At 28.4% G+C, this 17655-nt stretch overlaps 5 protein-coding genes and 1 pseudogene across 6 annotated transcripts; 3 read left to right on the top strand and 3 right to left on the bottom strand.

Annotated features, from left to right (window-relative positions):
* Positions 1–847: 847 nt before the first annotated feature.
* On the bottom strand, positions 848–1902 carry LOC145761528 (exodeoxyribonuclease-like). Its single transcript, XM_082574588.1, has one exon. It carries the CDS (start codon positions 1866–1868, stop codon positions 936–938), a length of 933 nt encoding a protein of 310 aa, XP_082430714.1. The 5' UTR covers positions 1869–1902; the 3' UTR covers positions 848–935.
* A 491-nt stretch (positions 1903–2393) lies between these two features.
* Positions 2394–4182, top strand: LOC145745396 (DNA-directed primase/polymerase protein-like). Its single transcript, XM_082563462.1, has one exon. It carries the CDS (start codon positions 2414–2416, stop codon positions 4040–4042), a length of 1629 nt encoding a protein of 542 aa, XP_082419588.1. The 5' UTR covers positions 2394–2413; the 3' UTR covers positions 4043–4182.
* LOC145745413 (protein FAM241B-like) lies at positions 4080–5078 on the top strand. Its single transcript, XM_082563488.1, has 2 exons — positions 4080–4291; positions 4415–5078. The coding sequence occupies exons 1-2, from the start codon at positions 4208–4210 to the stop codon at positions 4736–4738; spliced, it is 408 nt and encodes a 135-aa protein (XP_082419614.1). The 5' UTR covers positions 4080–4207; the 3' UTR covers positions 4739–5078.
* On the bottom strand, positions 4102–6525 carry LOC145745405 (tRNA-dihydrouridine(20) synthase [NAD(P)+]-like pseudogene; annotated as a pseudogene).
* Positions 6526–8042: 1517 nt separating this feature from the next.
* On the top strand, positions 8043–11635 carry LOC145741360 (potassium channel, subfamily K, member 16-like). 2 transcript variants are annotated; one of them, XM_082558944.1, is made up of 6 exons: positions 8043–8318; positions 8767–8887; positions 9406–9560; positions 9643–9847; positions 10249–10371; positions 11047–11635. In XM_082558944.1, the coding sequence occupies exons 1-6, from the start codon at positions 8088–8090 to the stop codon at positions 11190–11192; spliced, it is 981 nt and encodes a 326-aa protein (XP_082415070.1). In that variant the 5' UTR covers positions 8043–8087; the 3' UTR covers positions 11193–11635. The 2 variants fall into 2 exon arrangements, with proteins under 2 accessions (XP_082415070.1, XP_082415079.1); XM_082558953.1 differs by lacking the exons at positions 10249–10371; positions 11047–11635 and adding an exon at positions 9994–10223.
* Positions 11564–16542, bottom strand: LOC145741351 (calcium uniporter protein, mitochondrial-like). Its single transcript, XM_082558932.1, has 8 exons — positions 16326–16542; positions 16155–16203; positions 15866–16036; positions 15289–15393; positions 14302–14462; positions 13552–13755; positions 12863–12948; positions 11564–12585 (listed from the first exon to the last, which is right to left on the bottom strand). The coding sequence occupies exons 1-8, from the start codon at positions 16488–16490 to the stop codon at positions 12456–12458; spliced, it is 1071 nt and encodes a 356-aa protein (XP_082415058.1). The 5' UTR covers positions 16491–16542; the 3' UTR covers positions 11564–12455.
* Positions 16543–17655: the final 1113 nt, after the last annotated feature.

The raw sequence follows: 17655 nt of genomic DNA, 5'->3' as shown, positions 1-17655 counted from the left end.
AATAACTTACCTTGACATTGAGTAAATTGAAGTTCTATCACAAAAATTAAAAACAAACTAACAAGTTTAAGTTTACAAATATTACTCATGTTTACCATATAATGAATGTTTGATATTTTCTATCTTAAACTATATCATCAAAAAAAAATTTTTTAGTGTAAAATCAAACCAGTATTAACCTATTCTAAAATCTAAATTTTCAATGCTATAGGAAACATATATAGCAAAATCTACTTAAAGCAAACAATTTAAACAGAAAGTAAATGAAAACAGGAATTGTAAAGATTGCCATTGTTTGCAGTCTGTCAGGTTTTTAATCATTTACATGTAAGCCTTATCAATATTTACTTTACTAGCATTCAGTTTCCAGGAAAATAATAAATCCTAAACGTTATTTGCTTTTAAAAACAATTTTAGTTTATTAAATATAGCAAAGTACTAATTATTCAAAATATATATTTTTTAAAGAAAATCTTTTTTTTAATAAATCAAACTTAAGCTTACTTTATTTTAAATAAATGTGTATTATTAAACTTTGTTATTTATTTAAATTTGTTTTAAAAAATAAAAAAAACAAATTTACAATTGCTATGTCGAGGTAATAGACCAATGTAGTTTTATAGACTAATGTACTAAAACTTAAAATAAAATATTTATTTAAATTATGTTTAAAAATTGACCTCTAACTCCTCCTAGTGTTATTTCTAATTTTTTGGCAATTAAAAAAAGTACTTACTTGTTTGAAAATTACTGTTTAAAAGTTTTCAACACAATTTTTATTACAAATGTTTCAATTTATTCTGGAAAATACAAATTCAGAAAAAAAAAATTAACAAAAAGTGGCAGTGGAATTTAGAGAATACAATTAAAACTGAAGAACATTTAAAACAGGTGAAAGAACATTATTTACATAGCAAAATACCAAAAAAGGGTATTTAATTTTTGTCAGGAACAGCTAAAAGCAGTGTAATAGGACAATGATCACTTCCCATCACTGTAGACTCCATAACATTGTCGCAAACATTTTCCACCCAACGATCAGAGACAAGAAAATAATCCAAACGCCAACCAACATTTTTGCCGCGAGCATTACCCATGTATGTCCAGAAAGTATATTTCTTCTCTACATCAGGGTAAAAATGACGAAATGTGTCAGTAAACCCGGTCGAAATTAAACTCGTCATTCCATCACGTTCCTCCTGAGTGAACCCGGCTGATCGCTTATTTGATTTTGGATTTGCCAGATCGATTTCAAGATGAGAAACATTTAGATCCCCACATAAAATCACTGGTTTTTTTGCATCAAGGTCTTTAAGATAAGCCATAAAGTCATTATTCCACTTTATCCTGTACTTTAATCTTTTGAGTCCTCTTTGTGAGTTAGGAACATAGGTTGTAACCAAATAGAAGTCTTCATACTCAGCAGTGATCGTTCTTCCTTCTTGATCATGCTCATCAATTTTGATTCCATAATCCACTTTGATTGGAGCAACTTTTGACAAAAGAGCAACCCCACTAAAACCCTTCTTAATCTTTGCCTCATTTAAGTGGTATTTGTATTGCTTTAACTTCTTAAGTTCCTCAGGAAATTCCTTTTCATTGCATTTTGTTTCTTGCAAGCAAATGATATCGGCATCATATTTTTCCATCCATTTATGCCCATCTTTTTTGATTAATGCTCTTAAACCAGCAACATTCCAAGAGACTATCTTTAAGTTAGATTCTCTCCCATCTTTTGTCTTGAGATTGACTTCTTCCTTTTTATCCCCTGATCCATTCTCTTTTTCATCGACTTCAAGTTTTTGTCTTTTACTTTGGATTTCATCATCATTTGCCTTTTTTGATGCTTTTCTTAAATTTGCTGGCATAATTTTTGTTATGTTATAATTAACTATTCTTAAAGTTAGTAATCTAAGAATAATTTGCATTTCTAAATGTTAAGTATTGTAATATTATATTAGCTATAATGTTACCTAATGCTAGTCAATAGGAAATTAACACGTCAAAAAAGTAAAAGAGTGGTTCTTTTATCAAAGTATGGTAAAACACATGTAAATGTGTAGTTTTAACTCTAATATAATCTACTTTATGAACAGCAAGCATGTTAATAACACTTCGCACGTGCAACACCACGTGACTAAATAGCAACTGTGACATAATAATAAACTGAACGCTTCGACATATTTTCGATTTAACCATCAAGACATTTTCTAAAAACACGAAGAAAAAAATATTTACTAAATAGATTTATAACATCGAATTGTTTTTATTCACATTTGCGGTTAAGAAATATTGTCATTTTCACCAACATTACTTAAAAATGTCCTTACGTTATTGTGATGACGTCAGCGAAAAACAAAATTTGTCAACAAACTAAACTAAAAAAAGTTTAATGCTAAGCTGCTGTGTAAAAATGGATGTTAGACGAAAACTAGAGAAAAGATGTTCTGAATTTGTTCAAAATCCAATTAAGCAAAAGTATAAGCCTAGGTTATGCGAACCAGAGTTGCCTAGGTCCGTTTGGAAAGTCTTTTTTAGGCAAAATGATGCCGTTTCGTATTCTGAAAATTTACGCGAAAACGTCATGGTATTTTCTACGGAGAAAACAGATATTAACGCCAACAGTGGTGCTAGGAACTTCATTGTTTCAAGTTTAGAAGAGTTCTGGTTTTATTACAATAATTTTCGTCCAGATAAACGACATTTTTATGAAGTTATTCAAGAAAATAAACCTTGTAAATTATACTTTGATTTGGAGTTTAATAGAACATTAAATCCAGAAGTAAACGGGGAATTACTTATTGAGATTTGGATAAGATATGTAAATGAATGTATTTTTAAAGAGTTCAATTTAAAATGTAACAGATGTAATGTTGTTGAACTGGATTCAACTTCAGACAAAAAGTTTAGCCAACATTTGATTTGGCATTTACCAGATTATACTATATTTAAAAACAATATCGAAGTTGGAAAATTTGTACAAAAAATTTGCAAAAATTTGAAAATACAACTTCATTTAAACAATGAAAATAAACCTGACACTTTGTTTAATGGATTAATGTCTGTTGAAATAGAAAACCTTTTTATAAATGTTAATGAAGAGAATAATAAATGGTTATTTGTTGATACAGGAGTGTATACTAAGAATAGGAACTTTCGATTATTTTTATCCAGCAAAAATGGTAAAAACGTCACTTTAAACTTATCAAAAAATTCTCAATTTAATTTTTTTAAAGCAAAAAAAGTTAAAAATATTAATAAAGACCAGCAAGTCGATCTAAAGTCAATCTTTTTAGCATCATTAATAACAAACTGTAAACAAAAAAATCTTAATGTTCTTGAATTTAAGGGGCAACAATTTGTCACAGAAAAATTTTACTCAAAAGTCACAAAACCAAATACGAAAAATCAAACATCCGTTGCCGAAACTAAACACAAAAACATTCCATTCAAAGAATTAAGTAAATATGTCACATTACTAATGAAAGGATACAATGAAAATGCAAATGTTCGGAAATATACTTATTTTCCGACTACCCAAACAATTCTCCATGAAATAGAAGGAACAAGATATTGTGAGAATATTAAGAGAGAACATAAGAGCAATAATATTATGATAATTGCCGATCTAAAGTTGAAAGCCTTTTATCAAAAATGTTATGATCCTGATTGTCTAAATTTTAGATCACCCTTAGTTTGTTTTCCTGATGAGATTAGTGAAAAATTATCAACTTTGAATGAAGAAGTTGATTTAGATGACATGGAGTTACTACAGAGTGTTGAAATGGTTGAAAAAAAAGATTTAATTTTTAATATGTCTGAGATTTCAGACAGTCAATTGTTGCTTACTGAACAACGATGTTTTGAATCCGAAACAAAAGACTTTAAATGTGAAAATTTTGATGGAGATGTTACTGATTTTGATTTAATTGACTATGCTGAAAAATTTGATAATAAGGATGAAGAAATTATGTTTAAAAATTGTGACATTTCCGATAAAGAACTAATTGAAGCAGCTTTAAACAATAAAAATAGCACTTAATTTTTTTTTTAACTATTTATTTACTGTGACAAATTTATTAACTAATATTTATTGTAAGCACAAAAATGCAGAATTTTTTTAGTAATAAGAACTGTAATATTATTTAAATTTACATAGTATTTATAAATTTTATTTATCTTTTTAGAATGTTATTAGTCTTATAAAATGGTTCGAATTTTAGCAAACGGAGAAATAGTTCAAGACAACGACCCTAGAGCTCAACAGAATACCACAAACAGAAACAGATTTGTAAGTTTGAACCCTGATACAATTTAAGTAACTTTAGTAAATATAAACAACTAAATTAAAATACCTATTTAAATAAACTTTTAGTATTAGTAAAATATTAAATTTTTGTTCCTTTTTTTTAAGGGTGGGATCAACACAAACCAACCACAAGATGGCCACCAAGGTCAAGCCAGGGGTCAGGAGGGTGCCAACATCTTCGACAAGGTCAACCAGAAGTTATTGGACATGGGTATTCCCCGCTGGAACATCGGGACTCACGTTGTCGAACCAATCATGACTGTCATGGTGTTAGCGATGTTGTTAATGTTTGGTGTTCAGGGATTGTTCTTTGCTGCTATCTTGTACTTTGTGGTGCAGTCCAGTCAAGGTAGGGGCCAACAGCAAAGACAGGGGAGGGATAATACAAGGGATCGTGCAGTGGGTTCGGGAATGCGGTTGGGAAGATAGAAATAAGTGGGGTTACTTTTTTTAATATTTGTTTTTATTTACAAATTGTGAAATCTTATATATGATTAAAATTTGTATTTTTGTGAATAAAATTTTATTTTATTTGTATCTTAATAGAACAATTAAGGTTAGGTACATACAAATTTGTATTTTTTAGGGAATATTGATTTAGTGCAATGCCTTTATTTTGCAAATTTTGTAATTACGTATATTTATACAGATATTTGTTATTTTTTGCATAAACTGTATTAAACAAATCTTAATAAATAACAATTGTATAAACCGTAGTGTACCTGCCATTATCCATACACTATTTTTTTAAATCGTCCGAATAATTTTTCCCAAAGCGACATATTTTGCTTTTTGTATTCTAATCTTTTCTGAGCTCTTTTTGAAAGAAATCGAGTTTCCTCTTGGCCATCCAAAGGTTTTCTGCCATCATTTAAACCCATATGTTGGAGACAAACTATAGCTGCACTTTGTTCAGCATAACTGTTTTTCTTCATCCAATGAGTTGACCTATATTTTTTACCTCCAACATCCAAAACCGAGCAAAATTTTTGATCATATACTCTACAAATAGTTTGGTATTTGGGCTTTTGTATTTTCTCTCTTTGAGTCCATTCAAATATTAATTGCTTCGGATTTTTTCCATGTTTTAGCTGAAATTCTTTACGTGAAAATTGAACATCACCAGTTATTATATCCTGTGCTAGAAGATGCTGCACATATGGGTTTTCTTTATTTTCTTTTAAGGAATTTGTGCTTTTTTCCGGATCTCCTAATACTTCCTTAAAGTAATCACCCATACTGTAAGCCTCACAAATTTCATACAAAGAGGTGGCATTATCGACTTTATTCCAAAGTTCTATGTCTGGTCTTGCTTTTTTAGATTGTTGAATCATGCACAGTAAAGCAAATTTAGTGTGTTTAAAATAATTATTTGAATCAATGGCAAGTTTAAGGTAATCATTCATCACTTGTTCAATGTCAATTTTACCTTCTTTGCGAAATATCGAACAGTTAAATTGCGCAGCACGTGCTATCATAACAGATGAAGCATTAGTCATTTCACGGAACTTTTCTATATCTTCATAACAATTAACTATATCAAATGATCCCCCATTTGCAATAACTGGTATTTTCAGGGCATCACATACTGCCGTTAGGGTATCAATATCGGGAGGTTGTTTTTGAGAATCCCATCTAGTTCGACCATGCACTGCAATCGCCTCTACACCTGTTTCTTCAATGCGTTTTGCAAGATCAATTGTACTCTCTTTCCCAGTTGGTAATGTACGAATTTTACAGGTAACAGGGATGCTTAAATTTTTTACTAAAGTTGTTAATAAATTTTCGATTTTTTGTGGAAAATCAAGAAGCCCTGCTCCCATTCCATAGTTAGTGGAAAACTCTTTTGGACATCCCATGTTTATGTCAATAGCTGCTACATCATTTTCTAACAGCTGCGCAACTCGTAGTGCATGGATTGGATCAGCTGTTCCCATTTGAAAAACAACTTTTCCCTTTTCTGCATCACATGTTCGAAAAACTGGATACTCGGGATTGTCTAGACGCACAAAATCGATTGTATTTAATCGTTTATTTTCTACTCTTTCAACGTTGTACATGGAATTGTCTAAAATTTCGTCTGAATAAACGATATCAGCTCCATATTTTAATGCTAATAACCGCATGGGTAATAATCCAATTCGCACCATTGGAGCTAAAACTAATTTTTTCCGGTAGTCCAAACGAGCTACCTTTTTTACTAATCTTGAGGTAGCCATTTTAGGTTTTTAGACCAACAAACTAAATATTTAAAAAGGTCAACAACCGATGCCTGGAAACCACGTGCTTCTTACTTCAAAGCGCCCACGTGCGGATAAATATTTTAAGTAAAATCATAGCGAAAATATAAAGTAATTTTACTAATCCATTAACTACTACATTAAAAGGTATGACCTTAACTAGTCATGTATCATCAGATTATTAGTGATAAACATAGTGAAAAATGATAATTCAGGCCACAAATTCCCACTTTAGTTTGGTTGTTATGCGCTTTTTTATTAGTAATGCCTACACAGTATCACGTGTTTTTACATGCGATATTATCTGCTATAAGTATGAAAGCAATATCCACACACAAGACGGAAACAGCTGATTTAGCACACTGTATTAAGCATTTAGTATTTCTAATGATATTAATTTCACCAGTAAAACAAATAGGCTACCATGAATAGCGTTTCCTTTAAAAAAAAGTGCTAGTAGGAAAATAAACTACAGAACGGTATTTTGTTTAGATATATAAACCTAAAGAACAACTATAGTTTGCGTATAGCCTACGTTAAAATTTTAACAAGCAGCAAAAGGTATGTGGAGATTTTACCTAGAGCCAATTGTTAAACATTAATTCAATATTGACTTTAAGTAAATAAAATCCTACTATAAAATGACCAGCAAAACCGCACATTCCCCGGCGTTTATTAATCGATAAATTTGTAAAAAAAGCTCAGACGACATTTTTAAAAGTAGATATTTCGTGCTGTTGACAAAAAACATGGCTTGCTGTGCTTTTTTGAGGTGAAGATGTTTAATTAAAAACACCACATACTATCTCGTAAAAAGAAAAAGGTTTCATGGCATTTCGATAAAATATTACATATTGCAACACAAACTTACAAACACATTGCGCTTCGTTATACAAAGTCTGTAAAATTTGACTGTATAGTAAATGAGCCATGGATTAGTAACATTAAAGTACAATCGCTCAAGTAAGTATTTTTATTAAACTTTCGACCTGTGAGTCAAAAAACTTTTGACGTCATATAATTTTGTGATAGAGTTCCGCTTAATAGCCAGCGAAGAATGAAAAAGCAGCGATGCGAAACTGGTCGAGAGAGTTACAAGAAAAGTTTTTTTTAAGAATTAAAACCTAGCTACTGTTAAACAAATCCAGTAGTTAACCGCCAGTCTTATAAATATTTAAACGTATGATATTGATAAAAAGAAAAGCATGTTTTACCTGGTTTGATGCGATCTGCTTAATTCGTAAAACTAACTGCGAAAGTAGGTAAAAAATTGGTTTGATAGTACAGTTCTGTAGTAAAGGTTTTAGATTACTAAAAGTACATTTTTAAGAGAAAAGTTACTTAAAATTTTAAGACCTAAAGACACAAAATAAGAGAAGCAAATGAATATGATTAAGAAAGATATAAAACAAAGTAACTTATGGAAATTGAAAACGTTATAGGCCTTTTTGTAAAAAAAAACTAAATTAATATACAATCTTATGTTTAGACATAAAATATTTAAACGTTGATTGGGTATTTACCTAAACTAATACGCAATGAAATGGAAGGTAATAATAGGCTTAATAATTTTATATTTTCTTTACTTGCTTTTTGGGGCCGGAGTTTTTTATGCGCTAGAATATACGAACGAAGAACAAAGATGCTTGGAGACGATTAAAGAAATAAATGCAGCCTACGATCAAATTGGCGGGAATCTAACAACATTTCTTTCCCCAAATCGAGAAGCAAGAAATTTTACAACGGACGATTTTTTTAACTTAATTCACGTAAATAACTTTAAAAAAACGTATTTGATTACACTTTATATTAAGTTTGCCTAAAAAAGGCAGTCAAAAAGTGTGGTTTAACAAATTTTAAAGTTTTTTTATAGGTTTTGTAACATATTAAACGCTTTGTTAGGTAAATACCAATAAAGCCAAGGTATTTTTATGACAAACAACATGTGCATTTTTCCCCGTGTAACAAACAAACAAAAAGTGCTTGTTTAACAGCCTTACTGACCATACAGCCGGATACTTGTAATACGTAGTTTGCTTACCTGGCAAATAAAGGCGCGCACTATGGGTATTCAAAACTAAAAGCTTTGAATGCCTTTAACTCTTTTATATTTTAAAAGAAAGACCTGTTTTAAGATAACCTTTGCCCTACATAGCACATAAAATTTAAATTTTGCGAATTTTGCAAAAATATTTTAAATGATTTTTTTATTTTTAGTTGGTCCGAACAGCTTCTGATAATGGTGTTCAGTTCGATTCCAACCAACAGCCAAGCTGTGCTTATAACTGGTTATTCCAAAACGCATTTTTCTTTTCAGGAACAGTTATAACAACAATCGGTAAGTTTCAGACGTTATAATGACCAATTTTAATTTATAAAAATAAAATAAATTTTACTCACCTTTAATTCGTCATGAATAATTACCAATCATAGATTTTGCCCGTTTCGTAGTATGTCCATTTCATTATACTAAACAAATCGTTACAATAAACCTACTGCTAACGTAGGGCCTTATTAAACCACAACTGACTACATTAGTTAAGTTAAACTGAAAAAAAAACTGTTTTTAACATTCTTGCCTAAAACAAAAATGCGCCAATTTTGGTAATCAGCGTCGAAACGAAATTCGTTTTTTTTTCTCGCACCGATTGGAATTAAGTTCATGTAAATTACAAGTAAATTACGTCGCTAAAGCTTTAACTATATAACTTAAAACAATAACGTTACCATTACGTATGACCAAACCTTTTTTTGACATTATTGAAATATCCAATTTTGTTTTGATAATTTTTTTAGGCAAAATTTAATGCCTAATTTTTTACTAGTCAAATTTTAAATAGGTTTTAAACTTTCTAGGTTATGGAAATATAACTCCAGCAACATACGGTGGTCAACTATTCTGTATTTTTTATGCTATCATCGGAATCCCAATGTTTGGTCTTATGTTTGCCGGTATTGGTGAAAAGATAGCCTTACAATGTAACAGAGTTGAAAAAAGGGTTAAAAAAATTGTAAGATATTCACTTGTAAAATTATGCAGTATCGTTATAGATTGTTTTATATTTATAACTTTTTTTAATTTTGGCATTTTAGGCAGACAAAAGAGACAAGAAATTTATCAAAAAATCCAAAATTCAAAAGCTGTTGGTTTTTATTGTAACATTACTCAGTTTAACACTGTTTTGTCTCTTCATACCATCTTTTATATTTCGAGCTGTGGAAGGGTGGACATATCACGAAAGTTTTTATTATTCATTTATAACCTTAACAACAATAGGTTTTGGTGATTTTGTAGTAGGTAGGTTTATGTAAAAGTTATTTATATTTCGCAGTTAAATTTAATAAATTTTTTTACCTTTTTTTAAGGGCCTGATTTAAAAGGGTAAAAAATTTAAAACCTAATTTGTACATACATTTTTTATTGAAATGTCATCGTTAATATAGGGCAAAGGCCATCTATTTCAGCCCAGGATGACGTCATAATAGTTGGGCGTGAACGTTCTAAAAACCCTTTCAAAACATTTTTTAACAAAGGAAAATATTTTATTGAAATGCTTTTTAATAAATTACAATATCAAAAGATTTAAAGAGAAACGATTTGATTTAAAAATCGTTTTTCAGATATTTTTTTTTGTATAAAAAATAATTAAAAATGTAACGACCAAAAACACACAAAAAAACTTGAATTTTAACATTTAGGTTCTAATCCTGACAAGAGCTACCCAAGTATTTATCGAATTCTTGTTTATTTCTGGATTTTATTCGGGTTGGCTTACATGGCAACTGTAATTACTTTAGCTACTGAGCTCATCAAGGAATGGAGTAAGTAAAAATAAATTTAAAACAAATAATTTTTTTTTTTGGGGGGGGGGGGGGGGGTATATTTTCAGGTGCCTCTGATTGGGTAAAATGCATGGCAAGTATATTTTACAATTAAAGTTATTTTTTTACGTTCCAAATTAAAAAAAAAAATTTCACAATGTTTTGACAGCTAACGTTTTTTTTTTAAATCTTGCAACATATTTAGAATGATTAATAATTCAATATATAAATATGGTCCATACGTTATTACACACATGTTAGCAATATATTTACAAGTTTAATTCAAATAAATACTCTTTTACGTAAACATGTTAATAATGTCACGTCATAGAGATAGAAATCAACAAACATAAACTAAAATCGTAACTAATTTTTATAGATGAGCAGATTTGAATTTATTTTTTTCGTATGATTTATTAGTTTGACCTTACCTGAGTTATGTAAATATATATTGGTACAACTGACCATCTGCCAAATTTAAATATGTTGTTTTTTACACTGTAACAAGAACCCTATCACAAACAAAATATGTAATTTAGTATTTTAAAGAAGTTTTTTGCTTTATCAATCTATATGAGATGCAAACAAGTTGATACTTGTTGAAAAAAAAAAATTAAATCATTTTTCTCATTTTTTTTCTTTAAATTTTTTAAAACTTTTTTAAAATTTATTTAGCTCCAGATAGAATTAAAGAAAAGTCAAAGCCGGAAGAAGAGGCCGACTGTGAAGAAACAGTCGACTCGAGGGCGCATATAACTGATGACGCCAGAGAAAACAATGACGTCACTGACGAACAAAACGAAAACGGGCAAGAGATTTAATAAACGACGTTAAAAACCACGTGACTTTACTTTTTTGCGGGTCACGTGATTTTTTAAGCAAATCAAGTAATATTTTTAAAAAAAGGAATAAATTAAAGAAACTAAAAACGAAAACACATATTTTATATTAAACTACTTAATTTTTTTGTCTTTTACATTTATTACTTTTTCTTTTCTATACTACCTTTTGTACTTTTCTTATTGCAATAAACTTTGTATTGCCCTTATATATTGCAACCATTTTATTGTCCATTAGAAACTGGGGTCTCTTTATTTGAACTTTAATTTTAATAACAAATCTTTAATAACATTTGAAACACAAAAATTTTAATTTTACAACTGTTTTTTTTCTCTACATTTTAGAAAATTACAAAAACTTTTAAAAATCGTTTTTTTATTTGAAAAAAGGTAGACAATTTTTTTTGCCAATTAACCGAATACAAATTTCTAAAAAAAATTAAAATTCTAAAATAAATCACAACCAATATAATATATGTTAGTATTTATGACAATTATTTAAAACAAGTTATTCTAAAAACTAATGATAACTAACAACTACCAGGCTACATAAGATAACAAGCAAGCAATAATATAGGGCATATAATGTGATAAACCGACAATATTTTGATGACAGAAATTATTTATTTTGATTAAAATTTGACAAACATTTTATTAATTTTTATTTTTGAGGCGATGCAAAAGTACCATAGCTTTTTTTTTTCTGTTTAAATATTTCGTATTATAGGCTATATAATTAATATGACTTAACTAAAATTCATTAGGTTAATTTAAATGAACAAACCTAAACTAGCGATAAAGTCATGAAAAAGTAAAAAATGTTCTTACGAACTGTAATAGGCATGTTATAATTTCCTGATAAAAACGTTTTTTTACAAATATGACGCTAGTTGAACAAAACATTTGACTGTTGTTGTCATACTATAAAAACTGATGTCATACTCTATTGAAGTTGTATGGGTAAACAAAAATGTTAACTTACTTGTATTTCTGTTTTTAAAATTATCAAAACAGATAAAATATCTTTTAACGAATTAAAAACCAAAAATTTAAGCTAAAATCATGATTTTGAACATAAACCTCGACGATTTAAGTGCATTGTGGGTAGAAAATAACAGTGTAGCACACAAAACTTAATTACGGTTCAAAAAAAACATTTTTAAAATATTTTGTGTGCATTGAAATCTTAAAAAATTCCTACCCAATGATTCTCTAAACAAAAAAATTTGGCAACTCTTAACTCTTTTATGGTTGATTGAGATCCTTCATTTTCTCGATTCTAATTGCCTCCGAGGGAAGATGAAGTTGAAGAGGATCCCGGAGTCGTTTTAAATCCTGTTCTGCTTCAGCAATTTTGTCACACAAATCGTTGTATCTTTAAAAGTGTTTAATATTCAGTAATACAAGTAAAAAAATCCGAAACTAATAACCACAGGTAAAAATGGAAGTAAATTTAATTCTATATCGAAATAAAAAAAGATAATAATATGGCAGACATTGAGAAACAATAACTTTTAAATTGTTAGTTGTTAAAATAGTAAATTAACAACTAAATTAAAATTTTTACCTCACTGTACTGGTATAATATTATTTTATGAAAAAAAACATGAAATGTAATTTAACAAAATCAATTTAAGCGGCATATTACTTACTTGTTGACATCAAAATTAGATTTGTCTGCATATTTATGGAAGAATCGCAAAAATTGTCGGTCTCTAGCATCAGGGTAAATATACTCCTAAAAAAAATTTCAAGATTTTAAAATTCAAGTTTACCAATCATTATCACAGTAGGTAAATAATGGATTTGCAGTTATATGCAATTCCCTTATGCATACTATATACTAAATACTACTCAACTTCATGGCCAATCAATAACTAAATCTATTGGGATTTCAGGTCATAGATTTTTGCTTCTACTAAATTAACTTAACATATATTGTCTAGCTAATTAAAAGTAAAAAATTTGGATAAAAATTGGTTAGAGTTTAAATTAATTTTTATTTTATAAAGAAATTTAATCCTTGTTTACATAAGTTTTAAGCTTAATAAATAGCTAATGGGAAAATATGTGTAGTGTTAGATAGTAGGGTTAATTAAATATTAATAAGATGAAAGATCGTAAAAGCCATTTGACATTGTTAAAAATCCATTATCATTTACAAATTTTTTTACATGGAACATAAAATTAATTATCTAAATTATCGACCAAAAATTCAATAACAAAAATACTACCATAACTGTCAAACGTCATTTTTTTTTAATCTGGTTATTTTTATAAACTCTTAATTTTGTTCTATCAGAAAATCAAATTATTTTTTACAAATAAAATGTCAACCCACCTGTTGTGTGAGTAGGAAGTAACCGTACATTCCTATCGCCGTTCCATAAGTGATAAAATAAGTGACGGGTTCCATAATATCCCATGAATATTCCCACCATGTTAATCTTGCGAGGAGACCGAACTGAACACTCATCCCAGCCAACCCTCCCCACATTAAATATCTCGTTCGTTTTGTTGCCTTGTTGGCAAGATCAACTTTATTCTATAAGTGAAAAATTTAAATAATTAAAAGGATATTTAGTTAATTTTATTATTACAATCTAACAAAATAGGTGGAATTGGGTTGTTCAAAAGGACTTCTTTTTGCCTTTCTTTTAAATCATATAAAATGCAATTAAGAAAAAAAATTAACATTTCGGCCCAACAAAACGTATATTTTTTTAACTAAAACTAGGCTAAAAAAAATTACTTTTCCTTACTAGCACTTAGCTTATGGTACTATTAGCAAGGTAATATGATATTATTAATATAAACAGTGATGGACAATATAACAATAGGATAATAAATACAAAAGCTTTACTGTATCAATAGCAACAATACTTTGTAGGCTACATTATATAAACACTTTCAATATTTATATAACAGTATGTAGGCTAAGGAAACATATTAAAAAATATTAAGCACTAAATGTCAGTAAGCAGGCATGTACAGAAACCATGAAAAAATTAATACAAATTACAAAATCTTTAATAATGCCCCATAAATTATCCCCGAAACCCAAATAAAACTCCCAAATCAACCCACAAACCTGTTCCAAGGGTCTCATTTCGACTTTGAGGTCCTCTAGTCTCTTTTTAAGTTGCTGTTCTTTGTTAAGTTGATGTTGATCCAGATGGAGATGAGTATAGAGTTGCGAGATGAGGACTTTTGTCTGATCAAGATCACTGGATTCTGCCTCTGCCATTTTTTCTAAAAAATAAAAAAATTTAAAAAAATGTTTGACAGAAATTATTTATATTTTTTAACTTGCAATTTAACTTTAATTAACCACTAATAAGAATAACCAAATAATGAATATATTTTAACATATAGAGTACCACAAGCACAAATATTATTAAAACAAATTAAGTGGGCTTGAAACACCCACATTATATATAGAAAAATGAAAGTATATTTACAGAATAAGCGATTGATGATAAAAGATGATTTGTTATTGATATAAATAGTATGCAAATTATTTTCGCTTTTGAAGTGTTAGGGTGTTTGTTTTTTTAATGTAAACATCACTACGGTAAAGCTATTTAAGCCTTGACTCAACAATTAATAATTTATAAAGGTATATTATAGTTTTTATATTGGGTAATTTGATAAAGTCGATTTCCTTAAAAAATCCTTAATTTCACAGATTTAGCAATACTACCATATATTTTAAACCATTAATTAAAAAAAAACTAGAACTTAAATTAAAGTTCAGATTTAACAATGACCTCTTAAATAAAAATCAGTAAAATCAATCAATTGCAAGGAATAACATATTGATTTTATTCTCTCTTGGGAGGTCTTTATTTGATTAAAAAAATTTCCCTTTAAGCATTTTGATTATTAACAACTAAGTTTTAATTAAAATAATATATCTTAATTAATATAATTGATAAAAAAAACTATAAAAACATTTGTAGCCTACCATAACTTAAATGTTAATAAATGTAAAACAAAAAAATTTGTTATCAATAGTTTAGGTAATAAAAATTAAATTAAAAAAAAATTTTAAATAATATTTTTGATGTTACTCTACCTAATACAGGAGGTTCAACATCATAAGACTTGTTGTTTATCGACAAAGTAAATTTATCTAGCAGTAAATGTCCAATCTGAGTACTTGAAGCCACCCTAGTTCCATCTAAACATTAAATTTAAATAACATTAAACCGATGACATTAAAAAAGTCAATTGTGTGATACTAAGAATTGAGAATAAAATGCCAGTGACATTCCAACGACATTTTAAAAATTATTTCACTATTTTTTGTAATAGAAATTAAAACACGAAACAGATAAACAGATTATTAAAGTTTTTAGTACTGATACCTATTTGTGCAGCGAATATAAATAACTTTTGTTAACAATAACAAAGGTCAATAAAGTTCACTAATAAATTGATTACAGTTGCTTCCTGTTTATTAAAAGTGTACTAACAGCATATGTACCATGGTAACAGTTTCAAACATCAATTAATCTGTTATTTTTAGCAGGTGATAACATACCATAAACAGCTTTTTTACTAAATAAATGTTTTGTGGGCTAAGCTAATTAGCAAAATGTATAGCCTATACAACTTAAAAAAGTTAATAGCTTATTCTTTAATCTACTTACCTTCTGAATAAATAACAGCACTGTCTATTCCTTTATCTTCACATTTTAAATTATCGATAAAATCTCCAACAGTGGATGCCACAGGCCTTAAAGTAAATCGACAACTTTCTTGTTTGGATGGTAGAGGTACAAATATTGCTGGAAGACCATTTCGATATTCAAGTCGAACTTCTAATATTAAAATAAAAAAGTTTTTGTTTTTTAACAACTGGTTTTATTTTAAACATATTTATAAGTTATACAAAATAACAAAACTAAATAACAATTCTTTTTTAGATTATGATATTACCTTGTTCTGATGTTGTTCCATATTTTCTACTATGAAATAAAATCTTTTTCTAAAAAAAATACAAAAATATAATTATTTTTTAAATATTTATATATATAACAAATTTTTACTAATAGAAAATCTACAAAATTTATGACAACTACTCATAAATATTTAATTTTTTTTACTTACCTTTGTTGTAAGAGGATTATATTGTAAAGGTTCATTATTTTTGCTAATGACTAAAGTTTTAAGACATCTTTTGAGAAATAAATCCTTTGAACTTAAAGTTTGAAATAACAATTTTCCATTTCCGTTCGATTTCATCAATTTAACCAATATCGGCGATGAATTCATTATTTAATAGGTTGCAAAAACCAACAAACAAACCTGACACTTAAATTTAACCTACTTAAAACAATATAAAAAGTTTGTTTACTTTTTTGATATAACGATCGATTGTTTTTTTAATTCAGTAATTTGGCAAACGATTAATCAAAATATAATAAAAAATACTCCTCCGCTTTTAGTCAGTTAACCCGTTATGATTAATGCGATCCTTCATATATATTAAAGGGTAAATTTTACAAAAATTAGTACGTACACCTACACCCTCAAGCTCTCACAGACCTTTGCTATAAACTTTAAACAAGAACTATTTTTCGAACGCCATTAAAATTGTATTGATGTTAACAATTCTAAAAAAAGGAGGAAAAAACGGAGAGCGGATAACACTAGAAAGCGGCAAAAGCGGATAGCAATTATTTAAAAACAAAATGAAGTGAATCGTTCGTTAGTGCTTTATCCCCGATGTTAAATAGTCTTCTCTACAGTAGGAACATTATTATTACTAAAAATAATAATAAACTTAAGCAGTTGTAGTGCGCAATATTTATTGTGTTGCGAGCATATTAAATAAGAAATATTAATCCGACGTAGTTAATGGTCACCAATCAAATGGACTAAAATTGTCAAAAAATATTATATAAAATAAAGGCTACAGTAATTTTTTACATTTTCTTTTATTTGGTTACATAATAGCCCACAAAACACTGTGAAAATACTACTATTATAAAAAATACCACAAAAAAGCTAGGTTGTGGTGCGTGAAATATCTTGTGTAGCTACCGCTTTACAATCCAGGATTTTTAATGATTTTCTGTTGTTCATTTATTAAATACAAAATAGTTTTTAAAATTTACAACGCAAATGTATCTGTATTTTATGCAATATAAATATCAATGTCAATAAATCAAAGGATCAAGTTTTCCTATAATAAAATGAAGCTTTTAATCGTTTCATAGTATTATGTTTTTATTCCCCTATAAGGCTATTAAAATATTTAAGCATATGACATAATATAGCAGATTTAACGGTCACATGACTTTAGATTGTTGTTCTGGCTACTTATTTTAAACACGCAGCTACTTTACGAATCACAGTGAGTGGTGCTTAATGCTATAAGCATAGTTGTTCAAACCCAAAACAAATTGGCACGTAAAACTTTGTGGAGTACCATTAC

Source organism: Corella eumyota, chromosome 1 (assembly GCF_963082875.1).
Source record: "Corella eumyota chromosome 1, kaCorEumy4.1, whole genome shotgun sequence".
In the NCBI taxonomy this organism is placed as follows: domain Eukaryota; kingdom Metazoa; phylum Chordata; class Ascidiacea; order Phlebobranchia; family Corellidae; genus Corella; species Corella eumyota.
The sequence above is the reverse complement of the archived record's forward strand: the minus strand, read 5'-3'. Positions and strand labels throughout refer to the sequence as shown.

Excerpts from the sequence above, each read along its gene's own strand:
- LOC145761528 (XM_082574588.1), bottom strand. The coding sequence starts at position 1,868 with ATGCCAGCAAATTTAAGAAAAGCATCAAAAAAGGCAAATGATGATGAA.
- LOC145741360 (XM_082558944.1), top strand. The coding sequence starts at position 8,088 with ATGAAATGGAAGGTAATAATAGGCTTAATAATTTTATATTTTCTTTAC. Across the intron at positions 9,561-9,642 it reads AAAAAAGGGTTAAAAAAATT|GCAGACAAAAGAGACAAGAA; the intron begins GTAAGATATTCA and ends TTGGCATTTTAG. Across the intron at positions 10,372-11,046 it reads TGAGCTCATCAAGGAATGGA|CTCCAGATAGAATTAAAGAA; the intron begins GTAAGTAAAAAT and ends AAATTTATTTAG.
- LOC145745413 (XM_082563488.1), top strand. The coding sequence starts at position 4,208 with ATGGTTCGAATTTTAGCAAACGGAGAAATAGTTCAAGACAACGACCCT. Across the intron at positions 4,292-4,414 it reads CCACAAACAGAAACAGATTT|GGTGGGATCAACACAAACCA; the intron begins GTAAGTTTGAAC and ends CTTTTTTTTAAG.
- LOC145741351 (XM_082558932.1), bottom strand. The coding sequence starts at position 16,490 with ATGAATTCATCGCCGATATTGGTTAAATTGATGAAATCGAACGGAAAT. Across the intron at positions 14,463-15,288 it reads TGTTGAACCTCCTGTATTAG|AAAAAATGGCAGAGGCAGAA; the intron begins GTAGAGTAACAT and ends TTTATTTTTTAG. Across the intron at positions 12,949-13,551 it reads ACTTCCTACTCACACAACAG|GAGTATATTTACCCTGATGC; the intron begins GTGGGTTGACAT and ends AATTTTTTTTAG.
- LOC145745396 (XM_082563462.1), top strand. The coding sequence starts at position 2,414 with ATGGATGTTAGACGAAAACTAGAGAAAAGATGTTCTGAATTTGTTCAA.